Raw genomic sequence first — 25,605 nt, 5'->3', positions numbered from 1 at the left:
TAATGAGCTATTGAAATACATTTGGGGAGGTGCCACGGTCGAGGTGGGAGGCAGGGAGGGATTCAGAGAGAAAATTGAAAGGAAAAATGTGGGTTTAAATAATGACAAATCACCCTGACTGATAGAAGCGTAAGATTGCTTTTACTGATGGGAAGAGAAAATATTACGGCCTCTTCTCTAGGAAATTGAAAGGGTATAAATAAATTATATTGTAAGGGTGGAAGGGAGGGAAAGTCGATGAAGAAAATTGGAGAGAGAGAGAGTGGCAGATAGCAAAAATGAGAGAAAGACAGAGATATGTACAGCATAGTTGCCACACCGGCTGATAAAGACAGAGGAAGAAAGAGTCAAAGATGCAACATGGAGATGATTGTAATACATAAATGTATAGATTATGCAATGTATTATAGTACAGATACATGCAGATGGCATACAGCTCTTGCAGAGTCCTCTGGGGTAAACTCACAACTACAACAGTTTGTGTCCAGAAGGATTGTGTTAGTGCAACAACCTGTGGCTTAAACACTAAGCACCACCAAACCATTTTTATCAGCTGTTAAAGGTCCTATGTATGAAATTTACTGAATTGCAACCAACACCCCACTCCACCCCTCCCCTTCTCTTTCGAAGCATTATGGTGGCTGACACAGGACTAAACTGTCGTCACATTTTCTTACGTTAACGTATTATCAAAACGTGTTCTTTACAGCAGTTTGTCTGTTGAGGGCTACTGAAACAAAATGGAGAATTCCATGCAAGGTGATCCGCAGGTAGAAATAACTCTTTCTAAGATAATAAAAACAATGCTTCATTGTGGAAGGTCTTTATACAAATATGAAGACATAGTTATGTACATAATATTAAAAATTCTGTCAATAGATCCTCCCAAAAAAATGTGGATCTTATTCCCATTGCCTGATGCCACATATGGATGCCACATTGTTTTTTAGTAAGATGCTAAAAAATAAGTGTGTGGTGGTAATAGAACTCTCCTCGATCTGTCTATGTATACTGTGGGCTTTTACCGTATCATGTTGTACTTCCTTTATTAGTCACCATTTTGGTGTCACATCTGGTGTGCCCTTTCCCAAGAAGCCTATCCACTATACATCCAATTTTTTTTTTTCAGCAACTGCTAAGCATTTTGATCCTTATTAACACATTTATAGACAACATATGCATAACACAGTTTACACGGAACACACACATTGGCAGTTTACAAAAACAAATCGAAGAAGTGCCACCTTCACACATGACACGTACGATTTGCTCGGCCCCCATATTTAGTCGCAAACCGATCCAAATAATCTACACACACGACATTTAAAGTTTTTCTATACGTCTAACAGACTGTTAACAAATAGTTATGAGATGTATGTTTCCACAAGCATGAAAATGGAGAGCATGGGGTTGGATTCTGGCATTTGCCCTGTCACATTTTTCAACATAATTGGGTTTCATAGTTCAGCTTGAAATGAGCGGTAGCATGTGCACACATCAAAAACAGCACATGCTTTGCATATTAAATATGCATTTGAAGCCCATACACAAAGGCATTGGTGTACTGTTGCGATGTATGGCCGTACTCAATCCCTTTGCATCTATATTTGAGGTCATTAGACCTACAGGTTAAGGTTGCTAGAGTTCCTCCCTTTACCGTGCACAAACATTTGTGGTGCCTTTGATGTCACTGGCATTTTTGTCAGAGGAATCAGTTTTCTCCTGTTAAGCGGGAAAATGATGGAACGCTCGCACCTGCTTTATGGGATTGCTTGAGATGACTGAAGGAAGATTTCTGAAAGTTCGAGTCAAACTGAGAATATGAAAAAGGCAATGTGGGCGGAAATGAATCCCTGAAAAAATGCTTGGTGACGGAGGAAGTGCGTGTGTGAACGGGTTTGTAGGGGATGCATATGGTGGCGGTTTTAATGTGATTTTAAAAAATTTGAGTTAAGAAGTGATGTGCGGCTGTCAATCTCCTCTCAGTCCTTTCAGTTTCCGCTTTCGATTCATCTCTTTACATCACCCTGTGACTTCACTTTCCTTATTTCACCCCCCCACACCATCTCCCCTTCATATTCCATACTCAATCGATTCTGCTCTCTGACAGACAGCAGTTGCTTTTGATCCTAATCCTGTTATCTGTTTATACTGTGTCCTCAACATGGTGGCTGATGAGATTTCAATGCATTACTGTCACCCAGTTGCTGACAGCTCGCTCTCTGTGTGTGCGGTTTTATGTTTGTTGCCCGCTGCGACTGCGGTGGGGGCTGATGCCATTGGATTGCTTGAATTTTTTTATCAGTGGATTCAGAGTTTGTTTACATGCAGGAATTCGGGTATCCTGTTTGCAGGAAACGTACGCTGCTTTACCGCTGTCGAACGGTAGCGTTTCACTAAGGTGATTATTTGCTTGCATGCTGGGCTTCCAAAAATCATTCATATCAACGTATGTGCTCGGTTTTGTGTTATGCGGTCGCCGTTTTGCAACAATTTTCTTGCAAAAAGTTAAGCTGTAGGTGCTGCTTTTATTAAACCAAAATAATAATTCGAGTGATAAGTCTAGTTATCAGTACCGTTATGAAATTCTTGATGTGTATTTCAATATTGCAGAACCGATATGTTTTTAACCATGCTTTTAATTTTTTTTAAATATTAAAATTATAACAAATTACACAGTGGCATATTTTCTTCTCAAGTAAATAGTGCTTCTGGTTTTCACAGGCAATGATTCAACTATTCAGTAATGAGAGCAAAGAAATATAGGCATTGAGAGGTTTTGTCTTTCGCTTCTCAGTATTGTTGGATCATTAATTTTCATTTATATTGATGTGATTTTAATATCCCTGTAGTCACAGTAATTAACAGATCCAATTTTTACACCATATTTTTTATGCATGTTTTATGTCTCTTCTGTTTAGCTCACCAGTCAGAATTTTTTTGTGTTTTGACCAAAGAGTGCATAGGTCATTCTGGTGCGTAGCCTCATTAGCATTAGCGATACTTAAACACATTCAAGTAGCATACACCAGAAAATGTTTTTTTAACTTTTTATTAGTATTGCCTCCATAGTCCTTCCAAATTTCAGGTACTTTTGGACTTCCTGCTAGAATCTGTTGGACTTTTTTCTGTTTCTGAGTTTCTGTCTTGTAGTTCTCTCAGCGTTAGCGTATTGGTTGCTGTGTGCGTCTCGATGTGCCAAAGCCAGGCCGTCTCCGTTACCTCTAAAAATAAGCTCGGAAAGAAGCAGGAGTGCATCAAACCGAATTGTGTATTCGGGAGGCACATTAATTAGTCATGATGGTCGAGACGGAGCATCCCTCAAGATTTTGAGCATCACAGATCTGAATATCCTCCCTTTTTTCTCATCTTTGCTCTCCCTTTCTCTCGCCTGCTGTCTTTCACCCTTCTCATGTTTTCGCTTCTCTATCGTTCCCTGTTTCACACTTCTCATCTTTCTTGTTTGCATTTTGCCTATCCATTTATCTATCTCCTCTCTCTTCGTGTCCGTCTCTTGACTATCAGCAAATGATGTATTGCTGAGTCTGGCCAGGATGAGCGCCAGCAGTGATAAAGCAGTGTGCTGCCTCCGTTTTTTCCGTCCTCCATTTTGATTCAGTGGAGCTGTCCACGCAGATATGCGCTGAGGCATGCACACCGATACACGCCTGTGACTGCCGGCACACGCACACACATAGAAAACTGCAGTGGTTGTCAGGCAGCTTGGAATGTCTTTCATTCTTTCGCAGAAAGGCTCAGGCAATGTCACCCTTGAAATAAAGGTGGAAGACAGAAACACGCACTCGTGTGCTCACACAGAGAGGAAGATGACAAACCTAGTGAGCAGCTTACGTAGGCAACATTTTCAGGCATCATAGGCAGGGTCCTAACCACAAGGCCGTCTTTTGAGAAGAACATTCCTTACATTTTGATGACAACAATGCTGATTTAAAATATGCTCGATTTCTTTCAGTACTACAAGTATAAAAAGGATAGTTCACCTAAAAACTCCGTATTCATTCCTTAGTTGTTCAAGGTCTGTATGTACACTGTTAAAAATAAAGGTGCTTGAAAGGTTCTTCACAGCGGTGCCATAGAAGAACCATTTTTGGTTCCACAAAGAACCACTCTTTGAAGAACCATCTTTTTTTTTACTTTTTTAAAATCTGAAGAACCTTGATTCACCACAAAGAACGTTTTGCGCAGCAGAAAGGTTCTTCAGATGTTAAAGGTTCTTTATTGAACCAAAAGGTTATTTTATGGCATTGAAGAACCTTTTGAAGCTCCTTTCGTTTGAGAGTGTATGTGATATTCACACAAAAGAAGATATCTTAAGAAATGGCTTTGTGGTTTTCCCTCCACACAACGGAAGTCAATGCAATGATGTTTGGTTACCAGCGTTCTTCAAATTATCTTCTTTTGTGTTCTGCAGAGGAAAGAAAGTCATACAGGTTTGGTTGAGGAAATGATGTAAGAATTTAAATATTTAGGTAAACTATCCCTTGATGTGAAGATGTGTTGTTACCCAGTAATTCTGTTTTTCGTAGCTCTATGCCCAGTAGATTTTGTTGCCATCTTAACAACGTTCCAAACCATATTTAGGACTATAGATAGGACACCGCAGTTCACTAGGTTGGACAGAGTCGATGTCTTTTCCTTCATCATCACAAATGAATACTTAGACTGACTGTCTGATGGAGCCCCTTAGCTTGGGTTGCTATAGAAACAGTTGGACTTTCGAAGATGACCCAAATTAGTTTTCTAGCAGCCAAGCGTCGATGGTCTCCCACCTGGGAGGGTGAAAGGAAGATGGGAGGAGAGAGCAGAGGAGGTTAGTTAAAGCAGCTACACATGGAATGAAATGGCAGAGACAGGCAGTAGAAGTTAAGGCTGTGAGAAATAGAAGGCAGATGAGGATTCCAGCAGTTGATGGACAGATGTAGTCGATAGGAGATATGAAAGACACAAAGCCTGGTGATTTAATATGGTGTAGAATGTGTCAAGACTACATATGAAGGCAGAGATTAGATTGTCGGGGGACGTAGTATATCTATAAAGGTCAGTTTGAGGTGGTGGCGGCAAGTGTTCAGAACTCTGAATGCTTATTATGAGACTAGTCAGATTTGCTTTAGCGCACGATAATCAGACTTGGGGATTACACGCAAACAAGCTTCCCCCACATCTACAGTCTCCATTGTGAACATCAAATAGTTCTTAGTTACCCACCTACAGCTTTGTTCGCTAGTGATGCTTAACGACAGCCATCGATGCCTGAGGAACGCAGAAAGATTTTGTCTGCTTTTGTATCAGGATAATGAGTGTTCCATTATTGATTGAAGTATTAATAGACCACCCATCTCAAGAAACCGAATCGCCAAAATCGATCCAGACATGTCAATGGCTCATCACAGACAGAAGAATGTCGCACCTGCTGACAACCCGGGCCAAGGCGAATCAAATAAGTCAATTAGCATGCAGTCAAATTTACCATTTGGGAATATTCCTTCGGGTTCAAGAGAGAGGGGATGTTGCCGAGCAACCGAGAAATGAATTAGTCATTGGAGTCATCCCTAAGCGTGCTTCGGACACATTTCATTCCTAACCTCTTCCTCACGCCCATCTGTTTCGGTCATCACAACTGGTAAACAGATGAAAGTCCAGCCTTGTGCACTTTAGGAATTCATTATAGCTCATGTGAAGGGAATGCAGCAATATACTGTATGTCCGATCTTTACTAGAATATTGTGATTATTATAATTGCGAATATGTAATAGTGAATGTATGATATTTGAGACTTTAAGGGGAGTTTTGAATGATGAATTTCTTACTCAGTATTATGTCTTGTTTTTCACATATCTACATATTCATAAATCAGAATACATTTTCTTGAAAAGCCAAATATTAAGGGACCTTAAAACTACAGCTTGTTTCCTCAAAAAAATGAATTGAATCAAATGAGTTATTTTATACAATTGGATTGAGTTATCTGCCAATCGGGTAAGAACAAACTTCAGGATCTTCATTACTTCATTACGTTTTATATAAAATACTTTACTTTTTTTATTCTATTTTATTTTATTGAACGATAATAAGGGATGATAATAAATTATTTAAGATAGTTTTTATTACAGTGTGCTAGACTAAACAAAAAGTGAACTGGATTACACTGGAATGGAATGAGAAACAAACTCCTTCAATATTTATTTATTTTATTTAATGTTGTGTAGGCCATGAAATCATGTTCTTATGATGCATACGTTCCTTTAAAAAAACAATTCTGGCTCCTTGAGGAAGAGATTGAGCTAACACAGTTAAAAGTCTTGATAATTTTGAATATGTCCCGAACATGCCAGCAGAAAAACAGAAACTCCACTTCATGCCTGCTGGAACTCTCCGGAAACGTTAAACCCTTTATCTGTAGCCCACCATGCGCTGCGTAGGCCCCTCAGTGTGATATGTGTGCGAGCATGTGTGCTTTGGATAAATATATTTGCTTTCACACTTCAGCTCAGCGATGAGCTGATATCTATATCCGCACAATGCGCGCGTCCATTCCAGATTCATGACTCACGTGGAAAAAAAGCGATTTCTTCCAAAATCGGGAGCACCTTCCTCCACCCCGAACCTCAGTAAAACATGTAATCAAACATCGTAGTTCTAGAAGGACAAAACTGAGATAAACTCTAAAGCAAAGCCTGTGCACTGCTGTGCACTGTTTGCTGATATTAAACCTCTCATTAGATTCAAACACTTTCCCTTCAACACGATAAGCCCAAGGCAACACTTTCTAATTAGTTTATGTGGCCCGCTGGTGACTGAAGTCGTTGTTTTATTTTTCTTCTTTTGGCAACCAAGTGTCATTATCGCTCGTGCTGATCTTTTTTGAAGCGCTTGTGGCCTGGTTGGCTTCGCTGCGTGTTGACGCACTTGTTAGTGTTTGGAGGTGGGTCCTGTCAAGGTATATCTTGAGGCTTACGTTACTAAGAGCAGCATGCATTCACATGCTATGCGTGTTATGTGACAGTAATGCACAGCAATGCTGTTGCGATTTCGTAAGCATGGAACTGTTTACCCCTTGTTAAGCGAGCCTGTTTTGTGCATCTTCTCTAAGGCTCCAATGCTCTTGAATGAGACAAACACACTGCCAGGTAATTAGGGTGTTTTTGGCTGGTTTTGGAACATTGCAGTCTTCCAGTTGCCTAGCTTCTTACCTCATTAAAATGTGTAGCCGTTAACCCAAAGCAGTCCATTCAGCTCCACGAGACCCTTATTTACTGAAACTCGGTGTGTAAATTCAGAAGAATCAGTTTTCAGAGCAGTTGGTGAAAAGGGACTCATTGTTCCGCCCCTACAAAAACAAAAAAGAGGGCTCTTATATCTGGTTTGTTTCTCAACAAAGGGGACCTCAAAATGATCACAAAAGATTTAAAATAGGACAAAACATGCATAAAGTAAGATTAAACAACTTAAAATCACGATATTTAGGTAAGGTCATTTTAAACATTCATATAATATACATCTTCTAGTAATACCAATCGTTACAATATTTTACTGTCGGGTTACTTTTGTGACAACATTGTCAGATTGTTGATATCTGCAGTCCTAAACAAGAGATAAGGTAGAACAAATTGAGACTTCTTGCCACTTTGATTCTCTTAAGAAATGATCACAAATATCAATGCGAGATCTAAACATCTAAACTGGAATCAGATTTGGGTAAACACTTTCCTTGAAGCATGTATGCATAATGCGCTATAATTCTTCATAATGTGTGTTGTAATGCATTATATCTATTTGTAAAGAATAATAACCAATTTAAAATGTGTAGTGTAACAATGAATTGCTAAGTGTTATAATGTATTAACTACAATAACAATTATTTATAAGACATTACAATAGATTAAAAGGTGCATTACGATGCTTTAAAACAACTTTTATAATGCATTATACAAACATGCTTCAAGGAAAGTGTTGCCCAAATTTGCCCCTGATGGATATTAAAAAAATATTTTCAAGCACATGCCAGATATTTGAAAACAATGCTTCCAAGATTAAATCATCTGAACTGTGCTATCCACATTAACTTTAACCTCTATACTCTAACTATATGTTATTATTTTAGGGAACTTTTGAAAATCCATCTGAGGCAAAGTCGATACCTGAGTGAAACATGACTTCTCATGAGGTTTAATGATCAAACTCACAGCAACAACATAGATTATTTAAAGAGTTTAGAGAAATGAACTCAAAAAGCTACAATTCAGCATATGCAGCTGATATTAAACCAGAACGACAGACAACAGAAGCATCAACCTCTGAGATGCTGCAGCGCACTGACCCTATGTCACTGGTGAAGTCTCCGCCCTGACCTGCCTATCGCTCTGGATCTCCAGACCGACCCTGCGGTGGGCTGATGTGTATGCGAGCAACGACTGGTGCGGGGGTTTGGATGACCACTGGGGCAGCTACTTCTCCAGCAGTTCTGACAGCTGGTCAATTGGCTTAAGAGAGCTGGAGCCGATCTTGGCTCGCATGCAGAGTGGTCTCAATGACCTTGGGCCTGCCCATTGAGACGGCAGGGGAGAGTGAGATGAGGCATCCATACAAAAGAGAGAGAGAGAGATATAAGCTTGCTGTTTTGTGCTTTTTAACCTTTTCACTGATGTAATTCACTCACAGAGCTCAAATAGATATTTTTCTCAACTCATTATGCAAACAAGCTTCGGAATTTATGTTCTGTATTTAAAAAGCCAAATCGCTCTAAATAATTCCCAAGGCTTATTAGATGTATTATATTTTCCTATATCTCTCGCCCTTTCCCCCTCTCTCTCCTTTCTCCTCCATGCTCTGCTGAGCCCTGGAGAGAATTTATCCTCCGGGAAGCCTGGCTCAGTGTCATCCACTGCATTTCTCCATAGTGTTCCTGTTTACCTTTCAATGTGAGTTAATGCTCTGTCAACACCATTAATCCCCAGCATAATAGGGAGCGTCCGTAGTGTTTACCAGACTGCCGACAGCTCCCCGAGATTGATTCAGTGATGCTTTATGTCCGGCAGTCTGATCTAATGACGCGGTTGTAAATTCCCAGCATGCATTCGGCCATGGCCGCAGGGGTTGGTGGCCCTGTGAACTTTGTTCTTATAGTTTGGGTTCAACCCTCACATCTGTTCACTGTATTGTACCGTCACACTTTCTTATAGGGACACTTCTGGTAGTTTAGAGGGGGAGAAATCGTCACGTACGTGCCTTTGAAGTACAGTAATTGGGTTTTAGCACATCCACTGCAACGTATTGGCTAAAACGCACAAACTGTACGTATTCTTGTGCCTGCCTTTATGTTTGACAGATAGAGAGAACATGTGTGGGTGTCTAAATCACAATGAATGTGTGGGTGTCTGAAATCACAATGACGGAAAGGCTCAGGAAGAGTGTGTCCATCTGTCAGACATATGTCGTGAGGTGTGTGTGTGAATTGTCTTCAGTTTGGTGAAATATAATCTCTATTGCATTTCTGTATGAAACTGGTTCACTGTCATAACCCCAATCCTTCTCAAAGAAACTGCCAATTTGGGCCGCGTGACTCAAGCACTATGGCTCAGTCTGGGTCTGGATCTGGAGAGTCTGATAATAGAGCAAGTGTGTCAGTCACTCTTCCTCCCCTCCTGCTCTCAGTCATGGCTGCATTCTTGTTAGTGCTCGACTATTTATTGCATCTTTCCCACGAGTACTGTAGGTTTTTAGTTTTGTGGTTGTTTTTAAAGCAGTATGGGGAATCATTAGGATTTTAACAAATCGGGGGCTGGATTCACCAAACTGTTCTTATTACAAATTTAAGGTTGTTCTTAAGATAAACAATTGGAAGCTCATAAGAATGTTCCTTCTTGAGAGGTTTTCAAATATTTTCTTAAGAACATCTTACGTTTTCTCATAAAAATAAAATAACATATGCTTTGTAAATAAATCTTGAGGTTTTTTTCCAGTATACAAAACAAACATTGAATCCCAGCAACCTCCATGCTATGGACACAAAACCATTTAGCTTTTTTATTAATTATTTCTTGTTTTGTCATGTTTTGAACAACATTAAGGTGAATAAATGATGGATTTTTGGGTGTGAACCATTCCATTAAGATGTGAAATATAAGAAATATATTGCTTGTTGCATTTGGTGCCCTCATCAGTCTGCTGCCAAATAATGATATCATTTGCAATTTAAGCAGAGAAAATGTAACAAAACAAAAATAGAGAATACATCACTTAGACTTTTGGAATGAGGCTCAAAGCACTATAAATGCAATTTCTCAATTTCATCTGAAATACGAAAATACTAAAAGGATTGGTTACAGTTCGTTCATTTCTCATTTGTTTTAAATAGTTATTGCTAATACAAAACTAATAAAATATGAGCCTCCCTGTGAAATCCCAGCTACAGTCAATTTTTGTGATTAATATTGACTAAGGCCGCATGCCAAAGATTGAAATCCTACTGAAAATAAAGGTTGAAATCAAATTTCAATGCTTCTTATCTCATAATTAGATTATGAGACTTTAGCCTGGGTTTCATAGACAGGGTCACATATCGTCACTGTCCTCCCAAAACCTTGAATCTCCATATTTTGTGACAATTATCTTTTGTCATACATCATTATTAATTGTCACCCTTTATGTATGTCATGGGTTTAAATTTTAACCATTAAAATGTATTCAAAGGTCCTTGTCAATGACAACACAGTATTTATGATGAAATGAATGATTTAAATTAGACAGATCCTTCTGACTCAGAAGTACATTGGATTGACTGCATAAACCAGCATATCAGAGGCATTTAGTTCAGCGTGACTGCGCTGGTCACGCTGCTAGATTTTTCCATGCCTGGTTGTTATTTTGATTATCCATAAACTACTATTACTGTAGTAATATTCAAATTCCCTCTAAACACGAATACCGTACCCTATCATGTGTAAATTCCCTTACATTCTATATTAAATAAACAAGCAATATTTCACACAACACTAGAACTCAATTTTTGGTTCTCAGAATTGAGATAAACATCTGTTATTGCCTTCGGTGGGATATAAATTGTGTATCTTAGTAGATCTCTGCAATCTCTCGCTTTGTTCTCAGAAGGACCATGTTTATTTTTGATAATGCACTGCGATCAATCACTCGCCTGTTCATTCTCTCTCCGTTCACATATTGGCAAAATAAAATGTGACTGACAAGCTGTCATGCCAATACACCGCTGTTGCACGGTTCGTACGTCTCTGATGTTTGCTGTCGAGGGATTGACATCTGTTGAGATTTCTGCACCGAGCGTTACTCACACTGGATGTCATTAAAGCAGCCCCCACCTTGCACCCAACCCCATCACTGGTGCAAAAACTTGCCTCAGGAGCCGAACTTCGATAATAGCTTTCCCATTACAAAAACAGCAATATTTGTAAGACCTCAAACTCGCCACAAACCTACAGGGACCGGCTAGGAATTACATTTTGGTTCTTATTGGATGCTATTTGAAGCACGTTGCGAGAGAGCACTTCTGTTTCTTTTTGCCCTGAAATCAGAAACCGTTTGCTGTGAAGGCGAGTCAAATCCAACCGAGATGATTGTCAGATTTCGACTTTTTCTTTGTTAAGGGGACCGATCGCACGTCCACCCAGTCGAAACCGCCGATGCCTTTGATTCTCTATCTGCGAACGCCTTTGGTTGCTTTATTTATTTTGAGATGGAGTAGAAGCCAGAATGGAGGAGCTTGGTAACTGTGAAAGAGAAGAGCGATTTTGTTAGCGAAGCAGCCATGCGGGATGAGATAAGTGACGGGGCCGAGCTAGTGTGTGTGTGTTGAGCAGTGAAGCATGTGTTAGCACTGTCTGTAGTCACTTCTGAAACGTGTGTCGCTGGAGCCACAAACTGGTGTAATGCAGGTTACATATTGCATTCAACTCCGCAGAGATGGGAGGCTGCTTTTAAAATGTTTTTCTGTAGAAAGGACTAACTGTTAACTAATTTTATGAACTTCAGGTGCCACGAACCGATTGTAAGATAAAGACATATTCACCTCAAGTTGTGTTACCTCAAGGCCAAATATGCGAATAAAGACTGTTTAATTTACATGTCTTGTGTAATTCAAATCAATACTTCCAGATAAATGCTGTGGTTTTGTGTTTAAATTAAATTACCATATTAATCTGACTTTTGCCTCTATCGCCATCACAGTTTAAAATATTAATATTAAAAATAATATTTTAATTTTCCTTATTTTTTACTGTCAAATTGAACACTTATCAATTTACAACGAAATGGTACCCAACAGCTCAACTTATAAATCTTTTTGACAAAAAACTGAAGATTGTAGCTTTGAATTGTACTTTCCAACACAATATTATGTCAAAAATGTAACTTATTTCGGCTAATCCGTATTAATTCTTATGATCTCATTCGTACATTTTAGTACGTTTAGCTTTTGCATCAGTGACGTTAGGTGGGGCTATTGCTTTATTTCTGATAATTGTACAATTTTTTAAGTTTCACAATGTACACATTTATACAAATTTGCCGCAAATTCTATAGCTTACAAATTCCCATGAGATCATGTTGGTTTTTCACATTTGGTTGGAATTCCCCAAGGCAAAATGGGAACTGTGGAGAGATGGGGCCTGTGTTTTAGAGCTGTATGAAGATGCACTGGTGCTCTGGTTCCCCAGAGACCTCTCGGGGTGTCTTAGGTTGACTATTATCTGTGAAATATCTTGACTTTTTTATATATTCAAATTGTAATCCGGTGATTGATTTCGACATATGCTAAATGTAACAATTGTTTTCTTTTGTATTTAACTAATCATATTTAAGTTTTATTTATTCATTTATTTAGTTTGTTTGTTTCCCGATTACTTCCTTCGTTGATCTCGACAATAAAAAAAGTAAATGAAATTAAAGATGGACGCAGAGAACGAATTAAGCCAGAGACGCCCGAGCCTTTAGCCTAACGTATATAGATGTAAACACTTGAAGCATGAAATGAACAATTGGATATATTTGGGAGGCAGAATTATGTAGATGAACTGAAGGTGGAGGGCTTATCAGACAGCGACAGAGCTGCTCCCATAGCTCGTCTCTGTGTGTGTGTGTTTATGGATCAGGAGTCATTCATAAAGCCCTAGCTGAGGTGGCCTGTGTGTTTTGACGGTTGTGTACGTCTGTGTTTATGGAAATGATGGAACCTGGGGCAAACGTGAGGCTGAACTTCCACCTTGAGAAGGGTGTAACTTCCTCCACACGCACCCCTGCGCTCCGTCTTCCTGCCACACTACGTGCTTCCCTATTTATCAATTTCATAACCTTTTCTGTTTTGTTCTTGCCGTCTTGTTGTTGTTGAGAATTTGATTACCGTAGGGTTCAGGGGGCGGAGATGCAGATCTGACTGTAATCGTCCTGTTTGTCCCAGCTGGTGTACAGAAATGAAAGGAAGTTCTTGGCTCTAACTGCGCGTTTCATATTCACCATAAGGTCCAGAAACACTTTGATGCCTTCGGCTAGGAGAACGTTCTGCTGCGTTCTCTTTGGAGTGTGGTTCGAGGTGTCCTGTGGCCTGTCTTTGCTGTCATCCCGCTCGGTGGGAGGTCCATTAAATTTCCTTCTTTGATCTGGTAGGCACGGAGGGGAGCTTCCGCGCAGAAAATGAGCGGTTACGTCTTGCTTCCCCAACAGTCTCAACCTGCTCTTGTTTTCCTCTGCACCAACAATTACCATTAGAGCTTGCCAACACCCTCCACCCTCCCTCCGCAGTCTGTAGTTACCCAGGAGAATGGGAGGGAGAGCGTGTGTAAAGCACAGTGATGTGTTAATCACATTTCGGTGTGTTTGGGTGGTGCTGTCTCACTGTGAAGCAGTGTGTCGCGCCGCAGCTCTAACCATCAAGACTTACATCATGGATTTTAAAATGGCTACCGGGACGACAAATGCAAAAGGACTTTATGTGGCTGGGAGAGATAGAGGAGAAAATACTTAGCAGAACTAACAATCTAAACAATCTTAATCACCATTCTTATTTTCCAGTTAAAAATTTTAAACATGATTATTACAAGATATTTTTATTTGAAGCAATTGCATGAGACATTTAGAGAATATGATTAGTTTTCTTCTCCCATTGGCAAATTGTTTTTTGTTGTTGTTTTTATAAACCTCACCAATATGTTTTGTAAGAATATTTCTTTGTGCTAAAAACAAGAAATGGCTTTTTGCTGATGGGGTGAGAAAAAAAATTGAATTCAAGATATTCTCAGAAAACAAATGACATTTCATTTTGCTTCACAAGTAAATGTGTTCTGTTTAATGGATGTTTAGATAACAACAAAATATTGTCAAGTACTTAACAGTATAAAAAGTGGGAAATAGAGTGTCATTTTCACACTTAGCCAACAAACAACAATAGAGCTAACACACTGTTCCACTTGGTATCAGTCTTATGGTAATATTATCAATATATTGAATTAGCATTTATTTAAATAGTTTTATGTAAATGTCATGTTTAATTTTTTTCTTTTTGTTATTTATTTATTTAATCGTTATTTTGCTATGTAAGTTACATTTTTATTTCAGTTTTTAGTTCATAACAGTAGTGCGTCAACTAACTTTTTTCCCTTTAGTTTAAGGTTTTTAAATAATATTTAGGTTGACTGGTGTTATCAGTACTTCTTATTAGTACTGTTTGGTTACAAGCATTCTTCCAAATATCCTTCTCTGTGTTCATCAAAACAAATAAATTTATACAGATTTCGAACAACTCAAGAGTGAGTAAATGAATCAGAATTTTTATTTTGGGCAAACTGTTCCTATAATGGTAAAAAGGTGACTGGTACATATGGAGTCACGACACCCATGTGAATGAAATGAGATAACAGATGGAGGCAGCTCTTTGAGGGTCACACCTTTGAGATACGGTACAAATGATGTGGTCACTCCATTAGTGGTTACACAAATCAGTGTGTGTGTGAAAGTGTAAACAGAGAGGATCAATAACGTACAGTCTATAACCCGAGATACATGGTTATAGAACAAAACGCTTATCCTTGATATTGTTACCATATTTATCAAGCTTCTAAAAATACCATTGCTGAGAAGACGGCTTTTTCGTAGCGCCAGAGCTTACTCTAGAGATTTAGAGACCGGTGGAGGCACAGGTTTGAGATAATGGCATTGATATGCAGGGAGGATGAGAGACATCTCTGCATGCTGGCTCCTATATATGGCCTCTCCTGCGATGGGAAGATCTATAATGAACCCGCGTGTATGTGTAAGTGTGCGCATTGATCAGTTGCGAGGTAGTTCTGGCACGTATGGACCGCATGCCATATTGCGTCCATGCTGGAAAGCTTCTGCAGCGAGTGTAGCGCTTTGAGAGCTGAGATTCTGAGCTCTCCTCCCTGCTGTTATTCAATATCAGCACAGACCCATGTATCCACATTCACGGTCGGCCGATAACATCAAATTACACTCATCCAGCACAGAGCTCTGACTGGGTTTACAAAGAACCTCTCTCTCTCTCTGTCGATCTCTCACACTCTGTCTTCCTCTCTGTGGGAATCTTGTGGGTTTGTTTTTCTACACTACATGACCAATTTTTTTTTTTTTTTTAAGAAATAGCTCATTTATAAGGAAAACTTTATTATTTACTCACCCTCATGATGTTGCAAGGCGGTATGATTTACTTTCTTTGGTGGAACACAATGTTAGATTTTAGGAAATTATCCTGACCACTATTTTATATACGATAGAGGTGAATAGGGACTGTAAAGATACTGAAAAGTAGAATTGTCTTTTTGCCTTTTTAATGAAAATATTTAATAAAAAAAAATGAAATATATTTATATATATATTTATATATATTCAGTTTTTCAAAGCTATAACAAGCTTTGTGTGACAAACCAACCCGATTTTTAAATCATTAGCCTATTTTTATGGCTGGGTTGAAGTCAATGATTCATATTTTCAATGTTCAGTCACTACACACAATTGTATTTGCTACAAGGGATTTTTGTAATTCATATTACAGAAGAATAAACTGCTTTATGATATTTTAAGGGTGCTCCTTTTGTCAGGAGCTTGGTAAACTTGGTTAATGTCCCATTTCATTTCATTTCATTGCATTGAATTATTTTCTTAAATTACGTTTTGTTTTCCTGAAGTCATAAGGGCGAATGAAATAATAAAAATGATATTTTTGGGTGAACTATCCCTTTAACGTCTGCTTGCAGTCTCTCACTCTCTCTCCTGATTGATCTTCTGCGTGTCTCAGTTTGGCTTATTTCTGTTCCACTTCTGCTCTCTCTGATGCTCTGTTCCTGCTGATCTCTCTTTTTCTCCACCTCTGTTTCTCTTGATGTATGTTTATATCCATCCCTCACTCACCCTCTTTCTCTTCCTCATTCGTTCTCTCTCTCGCTTTCGCTAATGGGGTGCTCTGAGGTCTTGTGCGCAGGGAGGGAGGAATTGGCAGAACACTGGGACATATGGCAGGCACTGAGTGAGAGGGTTGGCTGCTGATTTGATGCTCCAGAGAGGTAGCTGGCTCTGACAGGTCAGACAGGTCCCAGAGCATGAAGGAGGACTTTCCAAAATAAAAGCATCTGCATGGGTTTCTACAGAAGAGAAAAAGCTGTGAAATAAATAACATTAGCAAAAGAATCTGTTTTCTATCATCTCCTTGGCTGGTTTTCAGACGCTGTGCGAACCAAAGCTCCTCTGAGAAACAGGGTTGAAATCTGGAGGTTTGACGTCATTCTTCAGCATGCAAGCCTCTCAGTTTAATGCGTTGTACCAGAATGCTTTTTCAACCAGGTGCGCGTGTTCCTGAGGGAGTACTTCTGAAGACTTAATTTAGAAAAAATTACAAAGTATCACTATTAAAGAAGTCCTAAGATCTCACTGATTGTGATCAATCACATATTTTTAAGGAATTTGAATGATGTGATCATACATACAAATAGGCAAAAAAAAGCTATCTATCTGCCACTAAGCTTTAATGTTTAATGTGTTTTTTAAACGTAACATAACATGCTCTAGACAAACAGTAACGTTTTAAGTTATATATTAAATACAGTACATGAATTAGCAAAAATAAAATAAAGAATGCTAGCATGTAGGCATATACACATACACATTTTCAACTACAAAATATAGTTTAGGTAAATTGATCATTTTTGTTTTATTCTGTGAACTACTAATAATATTTCCACCATTTATTTGCAGAGAACTAAAGAAACAGGTCAAAATAACCGAAAATATTTTTATATATAATAAGTTCATAGTCAGTTTTAAGCAATACAACAGTAATATGTGTAGATGTATTTGGGAAAGGTTTAACATTTCTTTTTATCAATTTTTATCACAGTTTTCATGTGTCTTGTCACGCTGTCAGTCTTCCACTTTGTCGTTGGATGACTTCATGTCACTCCTGAGGTTTAATTTTATTGAAATTCAGTGGACTGAAGTTGATACAATATATCTATAAATGCTGATTAAATGAACATTTGGAATGGTCTCTTCATTTGTGTGGCTATATATATTTTTTTTTCCTATTGATATATATTCTTCTATTTTGTAATATATTGTACATTTACAGTATATTTTAACAATTTTGTAAGAATTTGTTCCCTTTGAAAGATGATCCTTGAAATATCAAAACTTATGGTATTTCACAACTGCAGTGAGTTAAAAAGTGAAAAGACATTTTTGCGGTTGTGGCAATGAATGCTTTTAACTTCTTTTGGAAACGCTGTCCTAGATATGGACTGGTGTTTAGAAGCGGTGAGCTTCAACACCTGAGAGGAAGTTCAAAAGTTGAGTTGTATTCGTTAGGAGAGGCAGAGATGCCTGGAGGACGACAGGCTGTGTGTCTGGGTGAGGCTGGTTTGTCTCCTCGCATTAGCATAAGAAAGGCTGTAATGAGGCGCTGTGGAGGTGGATGGAGCCGTTTTGAAGTCAGTTGTGACTCAGTTGAGTCACGGCTATCTTTTGAGATATTTTATGTTTGGAGCATTTAGCTGAGAGTGTCACAGCTGAATGTAGGAAGACATTTAATAGTAATTTCTCAGAATAATCATTGCAAACTGTAGCCATGAAATGTGAAAATTGCACCCATTGTTTACATTTCTGCATTTAGCAGACCGTTTTAACTTTTAAGTAACTATCTTCCTAAAATTATTTATAAAATATGAATAGTTTCTTTTTAATGTTTTAATATGGAGAAAAATAGATTTGCATAACCTTTATCCCTGCACAAATACGTCTTCTTCCGGTCTTGTCATTAATCCAGCTCCCATCTTCTCACCACCTAAATAAGGAGAAGAAAATCACTGAACGGTTCTATTTTTTATCATTTTCACCCTCCTATAACAAAGAAAAAAGTCAAAAATCATTTCTCTTCCAAAACCGACAGCGCTGCCATTTGCAGAAATTCTAATTTCAGACATAACAGCATCCACAATGAAACCGCCTCGATATCAGAAATAATGAGCCCGACAGTCTTTTGTGGTTTTTGTATCTTCAGCCGTCTCATCCCATTCACCCGCAGATTTATGATGCGGCGAATAATCAATCAAACAATAAATCAATATTCAACAAAACACATCTGCGGCCAGTCAAGTGTGAAACGCCACAGCGCTGCCTGAGAATAGCTTGACGGGTCTTGGAGATGTAGAAATTTTGATAACTGGCCTTATCAAGGTCGGCCCGGCTAAGCAAACTGAATAAACTTGTCACACGTAATGTAGGGCCCTGTCAGAACGCTGCTGAAAAAATGCCACGAGCAAATTAACTGGAATTATGCTTCCTCGCTATCCGACAATATGTATTTATGTTATGTCAGTTAATACAGAGAATGTACTCGAGGCATGTCTTAGTAGCTGAAAGAGTTTACTGCCAGCGTAAGTAGACCTCAGAGTCAGTTTAATAGTATCTTTGCTGTCCGTGCTCCTTGGCTCCTGGTATATATTTAGCTTGGGTAATTGCGATGTTATTATGTTCGCTTGTTGTCACTCCTGTTGTTTTTCTTGCCGTTGTTAGATTGAGACTCTGCTGTGGCTTCGGAGCCGCTCTCATTAAGTCACTGTGCTACCAACTCCAGTGGCAAAACACGCCGCCTGAGCGAGTGCACTGCTCGCTGGGAGCCACTTACTTTACTGTAGGTGTCTCCTCTTGTCTCATGACTGCTCCCCTTCTTTCCTCATTTCTCTTCTCCGAACCCCTCCTACCCTCTCTTCCTAGCAATAATAGCATTAATATAAATACACGTCGTACCCATCATGTTAACGTTTGGGCTGCAGTCAGAGTGGGATTAAATTTAAACCTATGGGGGCGAGGTGAGTATCCACACGCAATTAACATACAAAGCACGTACGCGCACACACACACAGGGTGCAAATTGTTTGGGGATACGCTGCGCCAGCAACGAATTAGAGCGGAGGACAATATTTTCGCTAGAATTTTAAGACCGCAGGCACGGGGAAGGAAGGTGCGAGAAACGGAGAGAGAGTTGGTGATAAATGATAGAAAGGGTAGACGTGTTATGGAGGAGAGAGAGGGAAAGGTGTGAATGCACACACGTGTAATATGGGCATACTTAATTGCTTCTGCTTCCTTTGATTTAGTCTTTTCTAACAGCAAGGTTTTATTTTTTAAAAGTCTTAAAAGCCTTTTTGGTAGAGTTATAAAAAGATTATGCATTACTTTATGTAGGCCATAACAGAAGTCTCCTAAAACTACTTAAAGGATTATTAGTTCACCCAAAAATGAAATTCTGTGGATAAAGATATTTTGAAGAATATTCTTATCCGAACAACAGTGACTTGCATTGTATAAAAAACGATGCTAGTCAATGGATACCGCCATTGTTCGGTTAACATTTTTTTTTTAAATATCTATTTCGTGTTCTCCAGAAGAAAACAAGCCATACAGGTTTGAAATGACAAGAGGGTGGTTGACGGTCCGTACAAAAAAATCTGTATGTGAACAATAATTTGCTGCTCCATTTGGTGATGCTAGCGTAGTGTAGTAAGTGAGATATCTAAAATGTTGTGGTCTAGAGAGAATTAAAGACATCCTAAAAGAATCCCAGATCTCGGAACAGCGGATTGAGAAACCCAATTGAAAACTGTGGTGCAGTTGGACACCATTATTAAATTTAACACTGATAGCTTGTGTTTGAAGGTAGGCTGCCCCCCCAACCCACCTCTTCTCAGGCAGATAAAATACAAGTGGCTAGGCTATTACCTGAATGGGTTTGTAAGTAATCTTTATCTAGTAGGCTAGCTTGAAGTTGATTTATCCGCGCCCAGAGCCTCAGTCTGCCTTTCAGCCCCACTGTCGTTTATCTTATTCCCTACAGCTTCACTGGGGCCATAATGGTAAAACCTCCAGTATATAGGATTCGCCATAATATACCACTATAGAGGTCATTAAGAACGTTTGGTTTAAATCCTATGGGATTAAAGATCAAGTCATACATTTACAATGGAAAGCACGGATGGCACAAGTCACAACATTTACACTTTAGTCAGAAATTGTGCAAAATTTCTCTAGAGTATGCCTTTACATGGGATGTTTTATGCTTGAAGCCTAATTAATGTTGAAATGGATGCATTTTTTCTGACATATTCATTTACCAGCGAGATTAAAAATTCAATTGCATTTAAACAGGTTAGACTTCTGTCTATCTGACATTAAAAACTAAAATGTGCTTTGCCATTTAGTGTAATTTGGAAAGTGAATATTAAAAGTTTCAAATTAATAGGTTTTATGTTTGGTATAACTTGTTCATGTTAGTTGTTGAGATATTGTGCTGAGATATAATCCAGCAATTTGATACATAATTAATGTCTGGCTACATCACTTTTTTTATATCGAATTTTAATATCAATGTAAGGAATAAGATATACATCTGAATGAGTTTATGAAACGACTGCTGTTGAATAGAAACTGTATTAATGTATTGCTTTCCCTGCTGTAGTACTAATTAGACAGATTCTGTCATATTGCGTTTATCGCACACAGCACGTTTCAGACAATTGAAGGTGACACTATTGTCAGATTTTCATTTTTTTAGTTTTTAATTATGCTTTTTAATAACCCACCCTTACCGGGGGTTGTTAAATGGCAGATATTATAAAGCACCTCTCTCAACAGTGAGAGGAGAAACATAGAAATTCCAACAGGAAAAGGGTTTTACAGCTTGTCTCCCTGTAACATGGGAGTTTTAAATGCTTGAGTGACTGTGTTGAGTCTTGACAGACTGTCGCCTGTAGCGGTTATGAGCTACGGAGCACACAGAACGTGCTGCCCCAACAGTCCTGTCTAAGTTTAAGCTGATGAAGAGGTAATTGCTCAATCAGTATACCGGGCATCATTCACGGGTGAAGCTTTTGTTCAAAGCTACTTATAGTGTATTCAAGCAATGTATTTTATCCGTATGTGCTTTCTGGGAATCAATCCTGCGACCTTGGCACTGCTAATGCTTGTCCTGTAAATCTTCAGATAAGCTACAGGAACACTGAATAGGTAATAGCTATTGTCAAGTCAAGCTGAAATCAAAATGGATCCTATTTACTTTCTTAATGGGGCAAAGTGTGGTAAACTGTGTCACATTAGTGAGCGTAATTACTTCTAACAGAAAAGAAACAAGAAATTCTTCTTAATTGCTGTATATTAAAAGGCTGAAGATTTAGTAATAGTGTTTATAATAATAGTGGAATAGTGGAAATAGTGGCATTTGGAAATAGTGGCAAATTTTAGCCAATAGCACGGCTTTCTCTGGGGCATTTGATGTACGAAAAATGCTTTATTTGATAATATATTATGTTTACATAATATTTATCCGAATAATTAACACGGTTCTTTACATTGACACTTCACCAACACATATTTGAAATAAAAAATGATCCAATGGATGTCAGATATTAATACTACGTTTTATTTATAACGTGCCTTTCACGTATTCAAAGCGCTTTGATAAAAAATGCACCCTGCATGTTTCCCATCAAAATGGTCATTTACTTTGAAATACATTGGATTACAGAAGTTAAAAGGTTGTGCGCATCAGTTCACGTCACAGACTTCAATCTAAATTGCCAGTAATTCCTTAAGCACAAATCAATATGGCAAAATGCCGTTCCACCAGTAAAGCATGTAGCGGATTGGCAGGTAGGGGATGAGAAAAGGATATCAGGCCCATCTTAATCTCCTGCACAACTTCTATTAGACTTGTCTGTGTTTGTTGACAGAGAAAGGAATGATAATAAAGAGAGCTGGATTATTTTCAAATTTAGTCCGCATTTTAATACCTTAACATTACTGTTTTGTGCAGCGGTGTTAATTATTTTAAACCTGACAATAACCCTGCAACTTTTTGGCCTTTGTAATAGCTGAGGTCATTTAAAGTGATAGTTCACCACGAAAAATCTGTCATCACCTTGTCATTTCAAACATGTATGACTTTCTTTCTTCTGAAAAACAAAAAAGAATATATTTTGAAGAATGTTCATTGTTATTATTGTATAGAAACAAATGTCAATGTGTACCGCCGTGGTTCAGTGACCAATATTATATATATAAATAAAGATATATACTATATATATATATATATATAACAAATATATCTAATATATATCATTTTCATTTCTGGGTGAACTATCACTTTAACTTATGAATCAGAGAATATTGCTATCTGCAATCGATAGAGGTTCCTGCTTATAAGGGGAAAACATGTTTGATGACAGACCCTGTAGTATAAATGCTAATAAAAGTGAAAATGTAATGTCCTGAAGCACTTTTGGAGAGGACAAATCTGATGAGAGATACCACTGAAGTCACAATGATGAAACGCTCATAAAGCTCTTGCTTACTGGCATCAGAATAGGGATTTGACAGCCATTTTGTAGCTACGGTAACCTTCATAATAGAAGATATTCTCGGCATTCACTATACCTGCATGAATGTGTGTGTGTGTGTTTGTTTGTGCAAAAGCCTGTCTGCTGGTGCCTCTGTGGGTGCCTTCCTGCACTGACTCATAATATCGCTGACTCTGTGGTATGGAGAGGAGATGGAGGAGAGCCAGATACAGCACCACCCTTTGGCTCTTTGAGCGCACACACACACATAGTCTTTATAAGCAAAGGCAAAATCTTATTTAACTCGCCATGGACACAGGAAATGATTTGGAGGATGAAGTATGAACAGAGATGAAGCAAATGAGCCTTGTTGTAATCTCCAGGGTTTATCTCGAGAATATTCAAGATAATTCCCGAGCAAATGAGCTGGTCTTGTGTGTTGGGTTAATAGTGTTGCAGATTCTTGGATTTATAGTAATGTGGTTTGGTCTCAGTTTAAATTGCCTGTTAAAGTCATTCATATTCCGGATGTGAAGCAGACTGAGCCGACTGTAACTGTAGTGTAATTGTATTTACCGTCGAGAAGGAAGCAATGGAGAGAAGACTTCACACTATATTAATGGAAGTCTCGTCTGTTAATATTTTAACCGTGTTCCCAAAATACACACATATCTGGGTGACAGTCGGTGCCGTCCGCGTAAATGGGTAGAGGGAGTGAGAGAGCGCGTGCGTGCCCGAGCGTCTGGTTCTGTGCCAGCACGCTTACAGTAATGGATCTCACTGACTGATTTGGTAATTATGTCCTGATATGTGTGGCTGCTTTATTTATGGTCATCATTATCAAGGACCTTGGTTCTCGTATATGAGCAAGATGGCCATGACCTCAATCTCATAGGTGTGTGTGTGTACTGACAGCGACCAATCACTCTCAGATTCACAGTGGCAAGTTCCTTCAACACTTGACCTCCTTTACTTTGACTTGAAGCTTTTGGCTTCGTAGATGAATTTCAAAGCAAGTCTTGTTTCTTGGAACCCAATGGACTGGAAGTAAGTGATCGGCTTTATATACTCCTTAAGTGTGTCTATCTTTTTAATAACACACAATCATATACACAATGAGACACCACACAGTATTGCCTTACAGTATGTTTGGTATTAATGCATTTAATGCTGGCTCTTGTCTCTTAAACCGCTAGTCTGTTCCATATCGAATTGAATCGCCCATGTTTCTTTCTCGTGTTCTTACAGAGAGGGAGGAGTACGTGGCCACCTTCAAAGGTTCGGAGTATTTCTGTTACGACCTGTCTCCGAACCCCATCCAGAGCAGCAGCGACGAGATCACGCTCTCCTTCAAGACCCTTCAGCGCAACGGACTGATGCTCCACACCGGGAAGTCGGCAGACTACGTCAACCTGGCACTGAAGAATGGCGCGGTCTCGTTGGTCATCAACCTGGGCTCTGGGGCCTTCGAGGCCCTGGTGGAGCCCGTCAATGGGAAATTTAATGACAATGCCTGGCATGATGTTAAGGTTACCAGGAACCTTCGTCAGGTAACCTTGCAGAAGAGGCAGAGGTCGAGGTTGGATAAATAGGTGGCGTTTAGATTAGTGGCACTATAAAAACGATTTAACTATAAACACTGTAATAAAGGCGTTTGCCTGATAAACATTTTATTTTAGCTTTCTACCTTATGAAAATTGGAAATTGTGTTGAAAGATGCTTCTTTATTGATCTTTATTGAGGAGAAAGTTTTAGGACCGTGGCACATTTTTTATGTTTGAAATGAGAGTTTGCATCAAAAAGCTACTAACATATTTATACAGAATGCATAAATCCATGCCTTAAATATATGGGTGAACATACCCTTAACCCCTTTTATCTGACTAATATTTAAATGCAGTATAATATCCATATTTTAATGTCACTGTTTGATAGCGCCACCTCTCACTGCATTACATCAGAACGTCATCTGTCAACTCAGAACGTGTTTGAAGTGTCAAGGTTTGGAAGAGATTCATGTGTGGTATGAAGCGGGATAGGACAGGCAGTAAACATAAAAACCTCATCTGTTCTGTCGTCAGTGAAGTCAGCACAGAGCCAAGAATAGGACGAGACAGTGTTTTGGAAGAAAGTAGACTAGATGTGTCCCAGAGGAACAGATACTTGGAGCTCCACGGTGCAGATGTATTGTCTGCTTGTCTTTTCCTTCTCTTCTGTTGGCCTTTTTAAATGTTTACTAACCTGCTTTTGGTAAAAGAAACTAACCTTTCATCCATGGAATGTGTCATTTACTAACCTGTTACCTCTTACTAACGTGCTACGCTGATGTACTAACCTTGGCAAGAGACCATCTTTTTTGATTGAGGAACGGTGTTCTGTTCACAGTTTTTTAATTTCCTTTCTCCCCCCTTTCCCACAAAGCACTCAGGCATTGGACACGCTATGGTAAACAAACTACATTGTTCGGTAGATATCATTCTAATTGTTTCTTAGTTTGGGTTTGCCGTGTGTCTATTTTCCTTTTTTTGAACCGTATACATCAATACTAAACAAAAAAAGGGGGAAAATGCGGTTGGTACTCTTTACGCTTACTTCCCCTGCCCCGCCCAAATTCCCCTTTTCTTTTTCTTCTCATTTGGTTCAGTTTCCTCTGCTCTTAGTGTCCCGTCCATTTTCTTTCATTTATTTATATATATATATTTTATTTGGTTGCATCTTTTTTTTG

The 25,605-nt window shown here is 38.8% G+C and overlaps 2 protein-coding genes across 2 annotated transcripts in view; both read left to right on the top strand.

Annotated features, from left to right (window-relative positions):
• The window catches only part of LOC130439412 (neurexin-1a-like), a 42,662-nt gene extending 34,091 nt beyond the window's left edge, over positions 1 to 8,571 (top strand). The window contains exon 6 of the mRNA XM_056772033.1: positions 8,357 to 8,571. Coding sequence (XP_056628011.1) covers positions 8,357 to 8,571 — 215 coding nt within the window. The remainder of the gene's footprint in view (positions 1 to 8,356) is intronic.
• The window catches only part of nrxn1a (neurexin 1a), a 133,878-nt gene that overhangs the window by 19,447 nt on the left and 88,826 nt on the right, over positions 1 to 25,605 (top strand). Inside the window, exons 2-3 of the mRNA XM_056771911.1 lie at positions 24,129 to 24,430; positions 25,302 to 25,325. Of these exons, the coding sequence (XP_056627889.1) occupies positions 24,257 to 24,430; positions 25,302 to 25,325 (198 nt within the window). The 5' untranslated portion in view covers positions 24,129 to 24,256. The remainder of the gene's footprint in view (positions 1 to 24,128; positions 24,431 to 25,301; positions 25,326 to 25,605) is intronic.

This window comes from Triplophysa dalaica, chromosome 17, assembly GCF_015846415.1.
Source record: "Triplophysa dalaica isolate WHDGS20190420 chromosome 17, ASM1584641v1, whole genome shotgun sequence".
Lineage (NCBI taxonomy): Eukaryota > Metazoa > Chordata > Actinopteri > Cypriniformes > Nemacheilidae > Triplophysa > Triplophysa dalaica.
The sequence above is the reverse complement of the archived record's forward strand: the minus strand, read 5'-3'. Positions and strand labels throughout refer to the sequence as shown.